The sequence below is a fragment of the Carassius gibelio genome, chromosome B10, assembly GCF_023724105.1.
Source record: "Carassius gibelio isolate Cgi1373 ecotype wild population from Czech Republic chromosome B10, carGib1.2-hapl.c, whole genome shotgun sequence".
NCBI classification, from domain to species: domain Eukaryota; kingdom Metazoa; phylum Chordata; class Actinopteri; order Cypriniformes; family Cyprinidae; genus Carassius; species Carassius gibelio.
This window is the reverse complement of record NC_068405.1, coordinates 19,470,276-19,490,542: the sequence shown is the minus strand read 5'-3', so window position 1 is coordinate 19,490,542 and position 20,267 is coordinate 19,470,276. Positions and strand designations below refer to the sequence as shown.

The following is a 20,267-nucleotide window of genomic DNA, read 5'->3' as shown; positions in this document are numbered from 1 at the left end:
GCACCGCTCTGAAGCAGATGTCATGGAGGTGACACGCATTTCCTGCCGCTCATCTAATCATAAAACAAAACCACTCATCTTTCGACAGATTGGACCCTTGTGCAAGAACGCAATCAAGCAGGCCGAACTTTGTTGTCAAAAATAAATCATTCCTTGCCCAGGCACAAAAGAGCCGAAGCGCTTGGTCTGTTTCTAATGGAAACGTTTCCAGGATGATTGTTTTTGCAGACTTTAGGTGAAGATTTTTAATGTGTAAAATATAGCTGAGAATACTTTACATTAAAAATTGTTTTATGTGAAATATGACAAAAAAATGATATGAAATATTCTAGAGTTTCTGGGTAACAGGTGTCAGTGTTGATCAAGTGAGGACTTGAGGAGCTCAGGGTGTCAGCAGGAAGGACTCCGCCCTTTAAATGAGCAGCCTGTCTTGTTAGCTAGAAGCACTTAGTATCAATTAGCAAGGCCACCTCATTATTACCCAAGTAAACACTTCTAATTTGTTATGCATTTTAATGGCCTTCACCAAACACTTAAGAAACATCTTTAGGCATTGAAAAAAAAAAAAAAAAAACCTACTCCAGACAGCTAGAAAAGACATTGACTACTAGAGCAGCATAGCTCGGTATAAAAATCTGTGGGTTACTTGAGAAGGTCTGAAGAGCTTTTATGATGAGAATGAGTGAGAGAACCCTGCAAAAAAAGAGCCTCAGCTGTTTGTCTTTGATCTATCTATCTATCTATCTATCTATCTACCTACCTACCTACCAAATATATGGGTGAAATAGATTATATATTCATTAAACATATAGCTTGTGATGCAGCAGACATTGATAGGGCCAGAATGTGTCTCCTCAGTCTACTGCGGGATGTGTTAATGTCCAAAAAAATTAAAGAAAGAAAGAAAGTGAAAGTGAAAATGAAGTGACATTCAGCCAAGTATGGTGACCCATACTCAGAATTTGTGCTCTGCATTTAACCCATCCGAAATGCACACACACAGAGCAGTGAACACACACACACACACACTGTGAGCACACACCCGGAGCAGTGGGCAGCCATTTATGCTGCGGCACCCGGGGAGCAGTTGGGGGTTCGATGCCTTGCTCAAGGGCACCTAAGTCGTGGTATTGAGGGTGGAGAGAGAACTGTACATGCACTCCCCCCACCCACAATTCCGTCCGGCCCGAGACTAGAACTCACAACCTTTCGATTGGGAGTCCAACCCTCTAACCATTAGGCCACGACTTCCCCATTTTTAATAATAATAATAAAAAAAATGAGGAGATGGACTTGGTTAACAAGCCCCGTTTGAAGTCTGGCGCCAAGACTCCAGACCATTTTCAGGTATGACCACTAAAAGGTAAGTTACACCAGTTATTATTTAATCATCCACTTTAAGATTTATACAATAAATTCACTTGGCAATGTATTAAAACAGATTACCACGCATTTGCAACCGTAATATAAAACAACCATATATTAGTTGTCACCAATCTGTTTCTCTTTACAGATCGAAACATTCGGGTACTCCACAACACAAACAAACATGATTTTACCGGGTCCTTAGACTGACGCGCAGGTGCGAGGCCTGCTGATGACATTAAAAGCGATTGCCTTCAGAAACTCTAATTCGCTAGCAAACCATCTAGTAACCAAGCTATGGCAACATGTAACATACTTGCTACATTTTCCTGCAGAGACGCACTGTTCACCATGATGGTTTTTAATTGCTTGAAATATCATTGGAAACACTTCGAAAAGTAAAATACAGTGAACTGCAACAAGTTCAGGGCAAGTCTGTCATATTATGAGATTATTAGCTACTATAAAATAATGTAACAGAATCTTTGTTCGCCCATGTTTTAGCGAGTTGTTAAGGGAGGAGCGCATCCACAATGGATCAACACAACTAGCACAGTTAAATTTGCTTGCGCATTGTGTCTTTTGTGCAACTGTACGTTGTAATATTGTGTTTATTTTATGCATATAAATCAGATTTTTCTCAAATAGAATGCGTCTATATAGATGGTTAATAGAGTGCTTCAGTTTGCTGGTGATCATCTTTAGCTCAGCGCACGTTGCTCAAACAGCAGCTTACAACATTAATAACTATGATTGAGATTGCCATACAGTATATATATATATACACATATATGTGTGTGTGTGTATGTATAAAAATAAAATTTTATAGAGAATATTACTGTAATAAAAAAAGCTGTGAATTATTTGGGTTTATTTTCCATGTTTCAGCACTTTGTTACAGGAAGAGCCAAGAGCGTGTCCATGACACACCTGGCTATTCGATTGTAGCGCGGGTGCATTGCAATATTGGAAATAGTCTACTTCTGTTTTAAACCGTGAAGGCGAGCCAGTGGATATCATACGAACAATGTGCAAACTTTGTGCAAGTCAAACTTATGCTAGTGAACGTCTTTCACCATGATAGTTAAAGTAAAAACTGATGGCACTTTCAGCATCTGACGATGCATGCATTAACAACGCATATTCTCTCAGAGACGACGAGATACGAATCTCCTAATATGTGGTATATTCAACTGTTGTAATTTAATTCTTTAATGTTTCTCTTGTGGCCCGAACATAGTGAAAACAATAAGAAACGCATTTCTTGTTGAAAAGGTTGTTTTTGGAAATCGGTGCATAAAATAAAGCTGCTCTTTTGCTTCATTGATAAAGTGTTACTGAAGTTTAACAAGTTTATTTAGGCTATAGGCCTATAATTCATTTTAGGCTATGATAGACCTGTTTTAAAAGACATTTTTAAAACATTTTCAGTGAGGAGTAGCCTCAGCTAATAGCCTATTTTTATTTTTTTTCCTCAAAGGCTGCGAGTCACAGCCTGTCAGTTATGCAGTGATGCGCTATGAAATTGTTATGAAGCAAATTAATTGTAATATTTAATAATAAAAGTAACCTTATAAAAACAGCCAGAAAATAACTATTTAAGCATTATTTTATTTATTTGTAAATGTTTCATTTATGTTGAAGTGTTTAATACCTTTTATTGGTGAGACTTTTTTGTTAATCAGGCTCCCAAAAATTCTGTAAAAATGTGGATTTAGATTCATCAGCCAACATATCGGTTATCGGCTTACATAATGAACTATCGGTTATCGGTATCGTCCAAAATGTTCATATCGGTGCATCCCTAATTTATATGGACGCCATGATGACTGAGGGAGAGGAAGGAGTGTGGATGACTGACCAAGTGCTACCAGGCTAGAATGTGCACCCACTATGCTGATAGCGGCATAAACTGGGACAGGATGGGTGAATAATGATTGTATATGTGTGTGCGTGTTCATAAATGCATGCCAGTGCTGCCGCTTGCAGCAGCGAAGAAGGTCACTTCTTCACATAGATGATCTATATAAATGGTAATATATATATATATATATATATATATATATATATATATATATATATATATACACATACACACACACACAATTTTGGAGGTAAAGTACTACAATACTTCATTCTCTTTCATTTTACTTGCCATAAAAAATCAGGAAGCATTTTAAAACTACTGCGAAACAACAACAAAAATAGCCAAAAGATGCACATTACACAAGTATGGGAAAGCAAGAAACACAGACACTACATTCAAAATTCAACGCACAGTAGAGATGATTCAGAGACAGAGCATCAAAAAAAGAATAGGGGCACAACGGCTCTCCCAAAGTCTCCTTACAGATGGCTGATTTCCATAATGACAGCCGAGACGGAGAGATCACTGGGTTTGTCAGTGGCTCATTCATGATCTCACATGGATTCAGACTTGTGCGAGAAAGAATTACTGGCTTTAAGTTGTGTGTGTGTGTGTGTGCACATGTTCCACTGCTGTCCTGTTTCATGGTTCATTTCTAGTTTCAGTACTAAAGAAACAGCAAGAGAGAGACAGATGTTGCTGTAGTTTGATTTTATGGTATATCAGTGTCAGGTGCCGTCACATAAAGATGAGTAACTGTGCAAGAGTTTGAGGCACACAACAGATCAGAGCACAGACAGAATGTGTGTTTATGTGAATTGGACTGTCAGTTTGTGTTTTCTTGTGTGTATGTGTATCTTTTTATGAGTCAACCCTGTCAAATATAACTTATGACTATTCTGAATAGAAATGTTTGAAGAACTACTAAGCTCTGTGAGGAAGAGAAAACTCATGCATCCCTCCACACACACACACCTCTCAGTAATATTTTGATGTGTGTTGCTACCAATAACAAAAACAAAGACAAAAATAGCTAATTATTTTTCAATTTAACTAAAAAAAAAAGAATTTTAAACAGAACAAAAACTACACTGAAACTACAAATATGCACTACAACATGTTGGGGAAAGCCCAGCGTCCATCAAAATATCCATCACACCCAGTGAAGAAAAACCCATTAGCTCTGCTCATGATATCAGCAGGCAGGTGGCCATCCACAGGACACTCATATCAACACTAATATCTGCCACCAGCTGCAGAGAAATGTGCTCACCTTCATGCCTCTAACACACACACACACACACACTCGCTTCACACGTGTGCATGTAACAAGCTCCCACATTATGCTGAATTACATGACAGTGTGCAGTTTCATAATCAGACAGATAGATAGACAGACAGACAGACTCACCTGGGAACTGATAACTGTAGCTAGGAGAAAATCCTGTGTATCCACGACCGTATGTTGCCACAATGTTTGGATAACCTACAAACACACATATAGACAGAAACAACATCAGCTCGATAGGATGAAAATCATGCTTAACCTTTAACCTTGGACAATCAGGAACTAGTAATTAGACATGTTTGGATGAGGCTGTGTATATGTAACACTGGCTATGTTTACATGCAGAATTTTTAGTTCAATCAGACTGAATTCATTCCAATTGATGAATCTGATTGTAGTTTTTACATGAACACTAAATAAATTGATCGGGTTGATGTGCACGTTTATGTGTCATAGGTTCAAATCAGAATAGATCATTTTTCTGACATCCGCACACTGCACAAATCTAGAGTTTCTCACTGTTTGCACATAACAACCACTGTCCTACATGGTTTCTTTATTTGTTTTTAAAAGTATAATTAATATTTGTTAATTTATGCTTTATTAAAAAGGAAAAGCTGCACGTTCCACGCATCATATGTCATTACGCTCTTTCTGTGTCATTGCACATGCAGTTCTTACAGTTTCGGGGTTCCATCCAAACAAGTGTTTACATGCACTCTCAATCGTATTAGAAAAGGAATAAAACACCCCCTTCAATACGATCAGAATTTAATTCCGATCAAGCTCAGTCAGATCGATTAAGGTGTTTACATGAAGGCTTTTCTATCCGATTGAGCAGTCAATCCGTTTGCAAATGGATTATTTGGTTGCATGTTAATGTAGCCACTGTCACAAGAGCAGCAGCACTTGAAAGAGAGGATGAACATCACAACAGTATGTTTTCAAGCACATGAGCACTTTAAATGAAGTGGCAACTTCAGGGAATTTCACTGCCATCTGTTTCTCTCTGATGCTGCTCTGCAGAGAGAAAGTGAGTGCTTCTGATACGTGTTATTCTTGGCCTTATTTTCTCACATTTTCTCTTTGAAATTTACATGGTGTATTAATTTCATGTTTTTCCCAAAACAAGAATGGGAAACAGCAGTCACCACTGCTCAGTAATAAATCACGACACACAGATTTCAGAAATCACTCCAAACACACCTCCGTGCAGAGCTGGCATATGTGCACTTATGATTTCCCAAACCTGTCACTAGTCACTCAATATCAGTTGACAGCAATGAAAACACCTTTGACAGCTCTCACAGAATACACAACTAAAAAAGGGTTCTTCCAGGGAGGATGTGGACACACAGAGGAAATACACGACTCCAGGAGCTCACCACATCTCTTCCACCCTGCTTTAGTATGTGTTTGTTGTGTGGTGTGCCTAAAAAAAGATGTAGTATTCTTAAAGAGGAGAGAAAACTGAGATGAGAATCATCAGAAGAAAAGAGCTGAGAAGAGACAAAATAAAGTGCGTTGAGACAAACAAAAATATACAGGAAAAGATTAGAAGAGACCAAAAGACAAAAGATGAGAAATGAGAAGAAAACTGAAACAAATATGAGAAAAAATTAGATAATAAGATGACAAAATAAGAAAGATAGATGAGATTAAAGGGGAAAAAAATAGATTAGGTAAGAAAAAACTTGAACAAAAGGATAAAAAATTAAAACTGAAGAAATGACAACAAGAAAGAAAAGAAAAAGCAGAATGAGATGCGACCAGAACTGAAGGGAAAATATAAAAAAGGACAAAATAAGAACTTATTTTGGAGATAAGACAAAAAAAGGCAAGAAAAGGAAAAAAATGTGAATAAAGTTACGACAAGAACAGAAGAAATTAAACACGACTGAAAAAGAAGGGATGAGACTTGAATTGAAAAGACTAGATGAGACAAGATGAGAAGAGACAAGACAAGAAGAGGGAAGTCTAGAAAAAAATAGATCAGACAAGACAATAACAAGCACAAAAAAATCTTAGTGATGAGAAATTATGAGAGACTATAAGAGAAGACATGAGAAAAAAGTAGAGTTGTAAATGAGACTAGATGAGACAAAGAACAAGATAACAAAATGAAAAAAAAATGGATGAGTTAAAAAGAGGGAAAAAGGGAAACAGCATGAGAGGCAGAAGATGAGCTGAGCTAACATGTCTGTGTCTCAGTGCATTGTGGGTAAAAAGGAAGGGTCCTCTCCTGGCAGCTGCTATATCAGGCACTGATTTGCATTATTAATGTTCAGGCTAATATACCTATTTTATGGCTCAACAGCTCAGATTCACTTTAAAATCAATTATACATCTGCGGCAGCTGAAGCAGGCAGCAGCTCAAATGTGTATTAATCTCAGCAAACATACACGCGGCGCCTGGCTATAAAGATAAATGACACGATTAGCTGCGGTAAACAAACGCGTGAATGCAGCAGCTTTAATGAGATTTGGCGTATTAAAAAAAAACTTACAGTTCCTTAAATAATGAGCCCTGATCTCCAGCTTTTTTTTTTTTTTTCATATGCAAATTGTACTAAGTTCTGTCTGGTCGTCCTGTTCACTCCAGTTTCATTTAGATAAGACCAGAGTTAATATTTTCACATGAGTGCTTCGTGCTCTTGTTCTCTCTCTCCCTCTCCCATTCCTCCTGTCTTCACCCTCCTCCACAGCAGTAATCCATGAGAACTTCTAGAAAGTTCACGCTTTGTTAAAAGTTGAGTAAAAGATTAGAGATGTATGTACCTCATTTCAGCCTATATATTAAAAATAAGTACACAATATGGTCAAATTTAATTATATTATTTAATAATATTTTAAATAATAAATGTTTATCTGATTAGTCCAGATTTACCCTGTTCCAGAGTGATGGGCGCATCAGAGAGAAGAGGCGGATGAAGTGGTGCACCCATCATGCCCAGTGCCTACTGTACAAGCCTGTGGGGGCAGTGCTATGATCCGGGGTTCCTGCAGTAGTTCAGGTCTAGGTTCACCAACATTATGTGCCCAAAAACTGAGGTCAGCTGACTACCTGCATATACTGAATGACCAGGTTATTCCATCGATGGATTTTTTTTATCCCCTGATGGCACGGGCATATTCCAAGATGACAATGCCAAGATTCATCGAGGTCAAATTGTGAAAGAGTGGTTCAGGGAGCATGAGACATCATTTGCACACATGGATTGGCCACCACAGAGTCCAGACCTTAACCCCATTGAGAATCTTTGGGATGTTCTGGAGAAGACTTTGCGCAGTGGTCTGATTCTCCCATCATCAATACAAGATCTTGGTGAAACATTTATGCAACTCTCGACAAGAATAAATGTTGTGACATTGCAGAAGCTTATCTAAACGATGCCAAAGCGAATGTGTGCCGTAATCAAAGCTAAAAGCAGTCCAACAAAATAGAGCGTGTGACTTTATTTTTGGACGGGCAGTGTGTATCTATCTATCTATCTATCTATCTATATATATATATATATATATATATATATATATATATATATATATATATATATATATATATATATATATATATATATATATATATATATATAGTTCAAAAATTTGGGATCAGTAAGATTTTTTATTTATCTGATCAAAAATATAGTGAGCGATTATTTCAATTTCAAATATTGGTTTTCTGTTTTAATGTAATTTAAAATCAAATTTATTTTTGTGAACAAAGCTGAATTTTCAGAATTATTACTCCAGTCTTCAGTGTCACACGATTCTTCAGAAATCAGTCTAATATGCTAATTTATTATTAGAGCTGGAATCAGCTGTGCTGCCTCATGTTTTTTTTGCAGAAACTGACACTTTTCTGGACACTAAATTTTTTTTTTCTGGATTCTTTTATGAATCAAAAGTTACAAAGAACAGCAATTATTTAAAATGTAAATCTTTTCTAACAATATGAGCCTTTACAACCACTTTTTATCCATTTAACACATCTTAGCTGATTAAAAGTATTCATTCCTTTCAACAAAAAAAAAAAAAAAAGCACCGACTCCAAACTTTTGAACAGTATTGTATATTGTAACAAGATTTGCATTTTGGATAAATGCCTATCACAGATAAAGAAGTATAACAAGTTCCAAAAAACATGAAGCAGCACTATTGTTTCCAACATTGATAATAAATCAGTATATTAGAATGATTTATGAAGGATCATGACACTGAAGACTGGAGTAATGATGCTGAAAATTCAGATTTTTATCACAGGAATAAATTATACTTTAAAGGATATTAAAATACAAACTGTTATTTTAAATTGCAATAATATTTCACAAAATAACAGTTTTTTTTTCTGTATTTTTGATTAAATATATACAGCCTTGAAGAGCAGAAGAAACATTGTGTCATATAAAAATATTAAAAAATCTTACAGATTCCAAACTTTTGGCAGGTAGTGTATACACATTGTTATCTCTATACATCATTATTTATTAGTATAATGCATCTGTTTGTCTCTTTATTTTAGTTTAACTTCATATGAGGACATTATATTTTAGTGAATTTCTCCGAGACTATACATGGCACAGTTTTAAGTCTGGATGTCCTGTACAAAGCACAGTCAGGGCTTTTCAGAGATACTAAATGTTTCACCATGACCACTCCCTCCTTGGTCTTCAGAAATGCCTGATATTAATTTAGTGACACTCTTATGGAAATATGATAATATTTTGTAAACTAATTTTTAATCTGTGTCATAACATTACAGGAAAATGTTATAGGGTTTCAAATCAAAATATGATGTTAATGTTACAAAACAGGACGTTGATTTCATACATGTCCTCATATGAGGTCACCGGGACTAAAAGCATGTTTATCATGCATTTTGGGAGACACATCAAATGAACAGAGAAATAAATTATATTTCAATAATGCTATGCAATATTATATATTATTTTTAAAATCTTGTCAATTATTACTCCCATTATTACACTTCTTTTTTCATTACATGTTGCCTAGATTTAGTTTATAGATGCATTATATTTAATGAGGAAACCTGTTTACAGCCATTTTACATACATTTTGCATAAAGAAAAATGGTTTATCAAATCATTATGTTATAACATAGTTGAGAATTATCTTTAAACAAAGCTTGGTAAAAAAAAAAAAAAAATACTGAAAACTAAAAATGTATTTGGGGATTAAAAAAAAAAAAATATATATATATATATATATATATATATATATATTTTGCCTATGCATGTTCATGTCTTTTTTTTTTTAGTCTGATGTCCTCTACCAAGAATGTAGCATAACTTATGATTGAAACCAAATTTTTTTTTATGTTTTATGTAATTTTTTATGCTCTAAACAATGTAATTACATGAAAAAATGCATATTTTTTACTAAAATGTTTTGCCGGGTCTTAAAAGGTTTAAATAAAATTAATATAAAAAGAAATATCTAAAATGAAAAACAATATGATAAAATCAACTTATATGAAATCTTACATAACTGAATACATTTTGTATTGACATCAATGTTAACTGAAGCTTGTGTATTATAATGTCTATATTAATATTTTTCTTCTATATCTGTGAGTGTTATTAATGATTAACAGCACTGTCTCCTGTAGCTGATGGGTTCTTCTCGTTTAGTGGCGCTGTCATTAGCGAGGGCAGAGGTCAGGCAGATGGCTGCACTGAACATCAGCCTCATTTTCCTCTTCATTTGAGTCATTAATACAGACGTTTATCTGCTCGTCAGGTATGAAGGATCCCACAGCACCTGAGCTGAACTAACCAGACATGTTCACAGACAGAACTCTGTCTCTGGTCTAGCAGCCAATCACAAGTTATCATCTAGCATCAGTGTGTGTGTATGTGTGTGCTCATGTGAGACTCACTCAACATGCCCATGCCCAGCATGAAGGCATCCATGGTGTGCGGAAGACTTCTCGCCCTCCCCCTCGTGCCTGGAGGAAACATCACCTCCTTTGGTTGGGCCTTCTTACATTCTACCTGTGGACAGACAGACACAGAAAGAGAAGAGCTAAGTGACAAAATTGTTGTTTTACTAAATTTGCAATGTGATAAAAGTATATAGACCATGCGAATTCTAGGACCCTATGAAATCAGTTTTATTGTTTCTCAAATACTGTGTGCTTCGTTTTCATTTTTCTGGATTCAATTTATAGTTTTAATAAAATTTAAAAAATTTAATTAATAATATTTCTAACAGCTTGAGAAAAGCTGAAATCATATGCCCTAAGAATCCAAGTTGAGTAGATGGAACTATCTTTAATCAATGTTTTTTTTCCCACTAAGTTTCACACTTCACTCTATGATTGCCTTGGCCAACATATCATTTCAAAAAAGGCAGAATAATTACGCATCTAAAAAAAAAAAAAAATGTTAACATTTAATTTTTGTTGTTAAATTCCATTCAAGGCTACAGAAAATACAACAATGATTACAAAATACTTCACAATGCACAAACATACAAACACTATATTGATTTGTGAAGGATCACGTGACCCTGAAGACTGGAGTAATGGCTTCTGAAAATTCAGCTTTGCCATCACAAGAATAAATTATATTTTAAATATATTAAAACGGCTATTTTTAAGTTGTAATACTATTTCAGAATATTACTGTTTTTATTGTGTCTTTGATCAAATAAATTCAGCCTTGGTACGCTTGGACTGGACTTTTATTCTAAATATATGCTAAAAAAATTGCATCATTTTCTGTGTTTTTTTTTTTTTTGGATGAAATATGGCTTGGTCTTGACAGGTGACAGGTGACCCATTGTTTAGAAGAGTCACTGGACCGTAAATGATGCATAAAAATATTAAATTTTTGAATTTGAACAGAGCTCGAGTCATTTCTCAAGCTCCGTCAGTTTGACTTCGGTGCACATTATTGGCATAACAAACAGCGATACATCTGTTTATCCAAAGCAGTTTTAGACAACTAAACTAATGCAAAAATAAACTAAAAGTCTCTCTGTTTTTCTGATTCAACCCTGTGGTCTTCTCCACACCCCTCCCCCCATCCTCACGTTCCCGCTCTCTGATTGACAATTTAACCTCTGGAGCTGAGCACATGAGCGGACAGCAGACAGCAGTCCCTGCCTGAGAGACAGAGGAATATTCCTCCAGAGATCTAGGAGAGGGAAGACAACATGTCTCTAGCAAAGAGGAGAAATAAACAAACACACAGGCAGAAAACATCAAACCCAGACAAACACACACACACACACAGACGTTTGCTCTCTCTGGTGATATGTGCATAACCGGGTCAGACAAGGAAAGGCTTTCCTCCTGACAGGCCTAGCAGGCAGAGGATCCTATTTACCGAGCACATCTGCATGCTTACAGGAGTGTGTGTGCGCTGACAGCGCCTCTACGGTAAGAACACAATGCATTTGCACTTGGCTGAATCTGTCCTCTGCGTTGATCGACTCGTCTGCCTGCCCAGGGCCCGTCCATCTGTGTGGGAGTGTGTGTGTGTGTGTGTGTGTGTGTGCTGCTCGGCCCTCCTGAACACACACGGCAGATCATCTCCCACCGAGACTCATGCAGATGCTGCTCAGCACAGCTGGACACACACACAAACGCACGGTTCTGCTGAAGTTCAACTCGCTGTGCCATCAGCGCTGCTCTGAATACATGAGATATTTCTGGATTTGGCCGGTGATGGATATTTAATATTCATTCTAAATTAATGAAATCTAAAAAGGTTCGTTCCACACTCTGAGCCCTGAGGATGCGGCGTGGGAGATATTATAAAAATGTAAATATAAATGTATTATAATTACAACAGAAGGAGGTGAGTGTGAGTGACATCACTATGAGTGACATGTTTAACAGACAATTACAGAAGCTCAATATGGACTTTCTATCTTCTGTGGAACACAAAAGGAGATATTAAAGGTTCATGCTGCTCTTTTTCATGTAATTTCAATAATGCATAAATCAAGCACAGAATGTGCATTTTTGGATGAACTAGCTCCTTTAATTCAACAGCTGAGAGATGTACTGATATGTGTTTTGGACAACCTGTTGTACAGCATGTCTATTTCAACAGGTCTAATTCTGGACGGCACTCATCTAGCCAGACATCATCTCGGAGATAAACATCATGGGCCATTATCTGCTCACACACAGACACACAGCTGCGGTCTCAAAAGGGTTTCTCAAACTTTTTAAAATTTAAAACTCACAGACATATTTCATAAGCCCAAACTTCATACCCTAAAGCTAAGACCTATAGGTGATAAAAATAAAAAAAAATCTCTGCACACACACTTAGCATAGAGCTGTTTTCACAAGTCTCATCAATCTGCTACTGCTTTTTTAATTCCATTACTTTTTACTATCAACACTCAAATAAAACGTATACAAACACTTAAATTTCACAAAGCATTTTTATATCAACATTTTAGTTGTATAATTATGTTTCTACTCCAGTTTGTTGTTGAATTATAAACATTTAAATGGAGGTATACAGTATATTAACCTCTTGTAGCTCAAACTGCACCACTACAGAACTAATTCAATTTCACTATTTCAGTCAATGATTTTGGCCCTCTAAAAATGTCGCCTTTCTGGTATTAGATGAATATTATCCCTACAAATTTGTTTTTAATAAAAAATAAATCCATCTGACAAGAATCAAGAATCAGATGCACAATGCCTCAGAATAACACATTCATATAAAACATTTCCAAATCCATTTGTGAAAAGAACAAAATGAGGAAGAAAAAAGCAACTGAAATCTGCTCCTCTCTGTGCTATAATTGGTCAGCAGCTGCCTGAACAAAATAGACGAGTCAGATAAAACTCACACCTCATTTTCCACTATAAAAAATCTAAAATTCATGTTGGATAATAAAATCTACGAGCACTTCCCTTAAACCAGTATGAGTCCATTTACAGGCACTACTGGTTCCTCTGATCCACTGAAACCAAAGAGTCCCTTTTTTAGGAAGTTTACCAGTTTAATATGTGGCAGTCTATTATTACAAAATCAGATTTCTGACTTACCTGCCCCTAATGGCCCATTCACACAAAGGGATGATAACTAAGAAGTTTTAATATTCCCTTTAATTTTATAAGAATACGGATATCATTGGAATCTCTTTCAGAACAATTTTTTTTCCAGCAGATGAGCTGTTAAAAACATTGACAGCCAATCAGAACGAGTCCAGCTTTAAAGAGCTTGAGCATTTAAAGCTGCAGGCAAAATTAACAATTTTTTGTTAATTTTAAAATTAACAAAATTAACAAATCAACAGTGTTTATCATTTGATGGTGTGGATGCTAATAGTATCTTTATAGTCATGGCTATAATTATAGTTATGTGAACAAAACAAGTATAAACGAATAATTTGGCTGCTGCTGACTGGCATGTCAGACAGTTAGAGACTGCAGGAACAGGAGAAGAAACCCCTGATGCTCTGAAGAGAGACAGCAGGACTCATCAGACTTAAAAAGCCCGTGAATTGATGGAGAAACCTCCTCTCGTTCACCCCTTCCTCTCTCTCTCTCTCTGAGATCTCTCTGTCCGTGTGTGGTAGATGGACACCTGATGAGATGTTCAGCCAGGCAAACAGGTTCACCATCACCTGGTGTGCGAGACGAGGTTTCTCTGGGTCAGGGAGAACTTCATATCTCCTGTTCTCTTCGACAGGCTGTAAATAACATCTAGTTATAGGAAAGTAAAGTCTGAACAGGAAGCTTAAAGGATTGTGGCGTCTCAATTTTCCAATAAATCATATTTTTTTTTAAAGAATCACTTAATGATAATAATTATATGTTGTGACAATCATCCAAAATGCTCCCCTATAAACATCCCTATCCCTGCATCCCTACAAACATTATAAAAAAAGAAACTTATTTTTTTATAACTTAGTTTATAACCTATTCACATTTTATATTTATAACGTCGCATCAAGTCAATGTGTGTGATTATAGAAATGAGAGATTTTTTTTTTTATCTAGTTTTGATCAAATCGCTCACCTATGGCAGTATACTCTGGTTCACCAAGTGTGAAAACAGCCTCAATCTCACGTGTGCTCCACTGGTCAACAAACTCTACTATTACACTTTTTTGCCTTCTATTAATGGTGTCCATGCTGTTCTTACACAGTCACAGTGAACGGACTGCAGGAGACAATCAGGACAGAAATCTGAGGCCCTCTGAACAATAGAACCACATGATGGACTATCAGAGAAAAATCGATCGCATGGCTCTGCGCTCACGGATCTGTCTCTGGGCTCAGGAACAAACTGTCTGTGACGGAAGAAGATCTTAAAGGGTACGATATTCTGTGCTACCCCACAGCTGTCCCATGAGCCCAGGGTATACGCATGGACAGTGCGCAGGGATGAGTATCAGTGTGAGGAGACCCCAGCCAAACCGATCCTTTCCACCACACCGCTCCTGTCAACCACAGCACAGAGCCCAGCAGGGGCGGCACAGAGCCAGGGGCCCTTTCTCTACATGCACAACATCCTCCCATCAACTCATGCTTCTGCTCAGTCAGGCATATATTTGTACGAAGCATTCTTCAAAACAGACAAAATGACTATTTAAATTAGATTTAATTATGCTCTACTTTTGAAAAGTTTGGGGTCAGTAAGATTTTCTCATGCTTATGCTCAGCATTTATTTGATCAAAAATATAGTAGAAACGGTAATACTGTCTTTACTCCAGTCTTCAGTGACATATGATCCTTCAGAAATCATTCTTATGTGCTGATTTGCTGCTCAAGAAATATTTATTATCAATGTACAACAGGCATTTTTTTTTTTTTTTTTATATATATTTGTGGAAACCGATACACATTTTCTGGACTGTTTGAGGAATAGAAACTTCAAATCGAAATCTTTTATACCATACTTTTATAAATGTCTTTATGAGTTTAATATGTATAGTTTATTAACACTTATTTTAATAATAGAAAAAATATATAATTTTATAATAAATCATTAAATTGTTTACAAAAGTTCTAAAATAGCTTCACATAGCCAGGATTAGCAGCAATATTGTGGCCATCTAGATATTTTACGCAACATTTAAGATGGGTAAAAGTAAAACTCATTCATAAAAATGCTGGAAATGTACACAATCTCTTTCAAATTTGAACCTGACAAATTCCAGTGACTATGCAACACACACCAGATGTTGCATATACAGTCTATGGGTGACCCGAATGAGGCTGAGACTAGGTATTTTCCATCTAATTTCAGGGGAAAACATTTATTTGCAAGCAGAAAGCTAACACTGGTGGCCCATCTGCTGGTTCTGCCCAATACTGGGTGGCCTGTGGGGTGATAATCCTGATTTAATGAACTCACCGTGTGCCAGTTACCTCTCTCTCTCTTTAGCCTCATCAGTCATGATGCAAGCATTTATAAATGAAGGAGAGAGGGGAAAGTTTCTGACTCTTGTTGACTGATCAAAACGTTTTCACTCACACACACACACAATTTCACGCTTTCTGGCCACTGCCCAACACTTTACACTGTTTACACACACTCAAAGCGCTTACAACCGCATGCCGTTAGGATTCTGCTAAATGGGAAATAAAATATTAATCCCTCAATCACCTTCAGAAATTGAAAACGGGCAAAGCACTTACCATTTTATTATTGATTTCGTGAAAATGAATTTCACAGACTTTCTCTACAATGTCTTCATTCTCGAACGTTACGAAGCCGAAGCCTGCGGAAAGAGAGACAGAAACAGAGGAAGAGTCAGTCGTGTGCCTCTTGAACTCAAACTCCGACAGATTTGGGCCTCCGTCGGAGGACAGAGCGTGGGGAGTTCAGATCTGAACGGACATTGTCTTTTTTAAAGCCGATGCTGATGAAATCTCTCTCACGACCGGGCAGATGAGGGGGAAAATGGACAGCAGAAAAGCACAAAGACTGTTAATGAGATTCATAGAGCCACATCTGAATTTCATTAAATGCGTTCCGCAGTGCCTTCATTGAAATTTCACCGTATAACAAGCTCCCGTTTTAATGTAAATGCAGGGCCGGAGATCCCTGAATCCATCTCTGACCGTGGGATTGTCTTCTTTTCATATTTATGAAATAAGAAGTTTAACCCTTTCAGCTCATCCAGGCTTAACAAGGATTTGGCTGTGCTTTTATTATAATGAGAGAAAGTGAAACGCTTTTCTCCGCCGCCGAATCTGCGACTCACGAAGGGAAATGATTTTCTATTCCTGGGTGTTAAGAGGAGGCCAACGGTGAGAACACAAAGGAAAACAACCAGAGAGGAAGATAATCACTTTACTCACTGTTTGTTTATAAAGACAGGATGCTCTTTCAGTGGCACAGCGCACACAAACACCATTCTGATCATTTCACAAGAGCTGTGTGCTACAGAGACTCGCAGAAAAGCAGAGGATTGATTGAATGAGACTGCAAAAAAAAATAAAGCTAAAGTGTGTTGAGATGCTGCTAATGGCTGGTGTTTGTGTATTTGTGTAGTGCAGCACAGATCAGACAGACCTTTAATGAGTCATGTGCTTTCTTCATACTGTACACTCTCACACCTACACTACTGTTGCCAGTTATGAAGAATGCTATTCCTAAACTGACTGATGAGGAGGGGGGAAAACACAAATGACTGTACATAAAGATAAATAAAAGTTAAATAATAAAGACTTTTTTCTATTGTATCAAACACACAATGATGCATAAAATATATTTCAAAATTATTTCATTGTTTTTCCTAAAATTCATGAAATGAAACGTAACTGAGCACTACATCAAATGCTCTGAGCAATCAAATGTTTTTTAGTTGCTGAGAAACAGAGCTGTTTTGTATGTCCTGCACATACAGAAGGAAACAACCCCAAATCTCTTGCCTTCCACACAAGAAAACTACTGGAGTCATTTTTCAAAGGCAGAGCTGTATTTTGTTCTGACCCTAATTCATATCTCCACCTTTTGAAAGATGAAAGATCTACGCAGGGCTATTCTCTCCTCTGGCGGTCAGCTGGGTGTCAGAATAAAAGTGTAAGGGTCAAAGGTCAAGCACGGCAGACTGTAGCAGCATGTAGACACACCAGAGATATGAGGAGATAACAGCCCATACGACACAAACACACAATGCTCAGAACTAGAGGAAACACTCTTTTCAAAGGACTGAAATATATAGTGTTTGACGATCATTTATAGCCCATTATTTATGCAAGGAGGTCAGCCAACTGCAGAATGGCCTGAAGTCATCCTGTTGGTTGCACTGCAGTATGCGGCTTTAAAAGAAACGGATCACACACGTCATTGCTCATTTGCATTACGATGAACTTTCGCTCATGTCGCTTCAAATATCCAAATTGCTTTTGGTCTGAACATCTATCTCTCTGTTCTTGTAGAAGCAGCTTTTGTCAGTTTGCTAATATTGAGAGCAGAAGTGTGTGTGTTTGTTGCCTGGAGGGTGATCTTGAAAATGAAGAAGAAAAGACCGCCGACAAATCAGCCATCAGGAGCCATTTGTCACTGCAGATTTCAGACGGAGAAACACACATACACCTGCGCTCTCTAGAGAACTCTTACGTCACAGTGTGACCACAACACCCAGGCGCTGCTAAATCTGGACAAGCTCCCGGGCTTCAGTGCATCCTGCAATTCCATCAGGAGTCTGGAGGGGGCAGTGCTGTGATAACTGAGTCTCTGGCTCTGGGACAGTCTGACCTCTGTGTTAACAAAACACCCACTCGCTTTTCACACACTATCATGTGCACACACACACACACACACTGCATAGAGTCGTCCAAGTCTCAGCACACCCTGTAGAGCCAACACTTTAGAGAAGAAACATATGCTCATCTCAGCTGAGTGTGGCGTTCGCTCCATTCCCTGGTGTGGCGGCTCCCAGAGCTTCATTCGTTCAGACAGATGCGAGAGAATCTGGAAAAGAATTGAGGCTGATGTCTCTGTTTTACTTAATGATGATGCAAACTCATCCTGCTATGGGACGGAACAAGACAAGCCTCTCTAGTGTCAAACATGCAGACGCTAGTCTCAGATTTGGATCATCTGATGCATTTTGTACACTAAAAAACCTGTTTAAAATGGCCAACTATAATCTGATTGGCTGGCTTTACTTCTAGGAGTAAGGTGCACAGATTTTCATTGCTCTCCTGAGAGAACAAACATGCTTTCAACACCAAGTATTAATAAGATATCAAGAGTGTAGAGCAAGTAATCAAGACATCCCTTAACTAAACTTAGTTTGTAAAATAATTCTCACTTTGGGATGGAAATTGTGACGGCAAAATCTACAAACATTTCCAGTGATGTCTTTGCTGTTGTTTACAGAGATTTATGATAAATAACATTTATGATAACTTCAACTTCTATATATTTTACCTTTATTGTAGCAGATCATCATGAATATATTAGCCAATATCCAATATAGAATACTCATTTTAATATTAGTTTAATATTACTTAGCCTATATATTGTTACAGTTTTTACAATTTGTTTTCTGTGAGTGTTCATGTAGTTTTGGTTAAGAAACACAGCACTGACTTTTCTCTTAATTTTACATGTAGATTACCTTCAGATGCCATCAAACACTAATATTTGAATAACCCTGTTAAATATAATCTTTAGCAAATCTCAAAATGCATACACATTTTTATACTGTGATGTACGTAAGGTTGTGACGCTTAACAAATTTACAATGCCTGATATTAGTTTTTGGTGTATTTCTTTTTTTATTTTTATTAAACTTGTGTATTATATTTGTTATTTACATGAACTATAACTTCATCTATGACTGTGGTCATTTTGGTTTAAGTAGCTCTCATTACAGGACAGAGGACACGGCCCACCACATGTTTCCAACAGGATGCTAATGATTTCTCCCCATGCAGTGTAATATAAGACAGATCATCTTGTGTGTGTAATGGATCTCCATACCTCCATAGCAGTGTTTATTAGATTACTCTCTGCCATCTGACTATACTTACAGTAAACTCTTGCTATTAGTCATGTCGAGTGTGTGTTTTTGAGCGTCACTCTGATGTGCTTTAACAGATGTCAGCTCTTTCGTATCTTAATGAGCACACTGGCCAACTTACGTGTGTTTCTGTAAATGTTCTTGGGGGGCTGTTTAGCATCAAGCTCAATTTAAAAATCCCCAGATGAGGGAGAGAGAGTCTACATTTTCAAATGGAGTCTGACAGCGCATGAACTTTATCTGCTGCCACTTTCTCTCTGCCTCATCTTAAGCGAGCAAATTATGGTCTTCTGGAACTTTCTCTCTGACATGCTCTACTTTAAATACATCTAACCGCCAGCAGCACAATCTGCTTTTATGCAAAGATCACTTAATGTCTCATTGATTTCGCATTTTAATGGATTTAGCGCTGTGTGGCGAGGAGGAAACCTGGTAACCTGAGAGAGGAAGATGAACGTGGGCTGATTGCTCTCAGATAGCAAGTGTGAGATGCGTTTTAGTCGGAGCGGTGCTCTGAAAATGGCTGCTAACACCTCTTACCACCTGCACCAGCGGACACGGAGTGCTGGAGTCAAAGCAGATTGTCTAAGGTGAAGAGAAAGTTGTGAAGAGAAAGAGAGAGAGGTGTTGATTGTCCTTAGAGCCGCAGGGACACTGTTGGTCTTAATAACCGTGGATGGCTGTTGCTTTAGCCATCTGCTGTGCTGAAGAGGCCCTGGGGGGTGAGCGCAGCAGGAATCATGGAGGTCATATACTGCAGGACT

General features: G+C 37.4%; 1 protein-coding gene across 1 annotated transcript in view; it reads right to left on the bottom strand.

Moving 5' to 3' along the window:
* msi2a (musashi RNA-binding protein 2a) overlaps positions 1-20,267 on the bottom strand; it is a 164,978-nt gene that overhangs the window by 25,240 nt on the left and 119,471 nt on the right. Inside the window, exons 8-10 of the mRNA XM_052567594.1 lie at positions 16,163-16,245; positions 10,417-10,531; positions 4,644-4,718 (exon numbers count right to left, since the gene is read on the bottom strand). Coding sequence (XP_052423554.1) covers positions 4,644-4,718; positions 10,417-10,531; positions 16,163-16,245 — 273 coding nt within the window. The remainder of the gene's footprint in view (positions 1-4,643; positions 4,719-10,416; positions 10,532-16,162; positions 16,246-20,267) is intronic.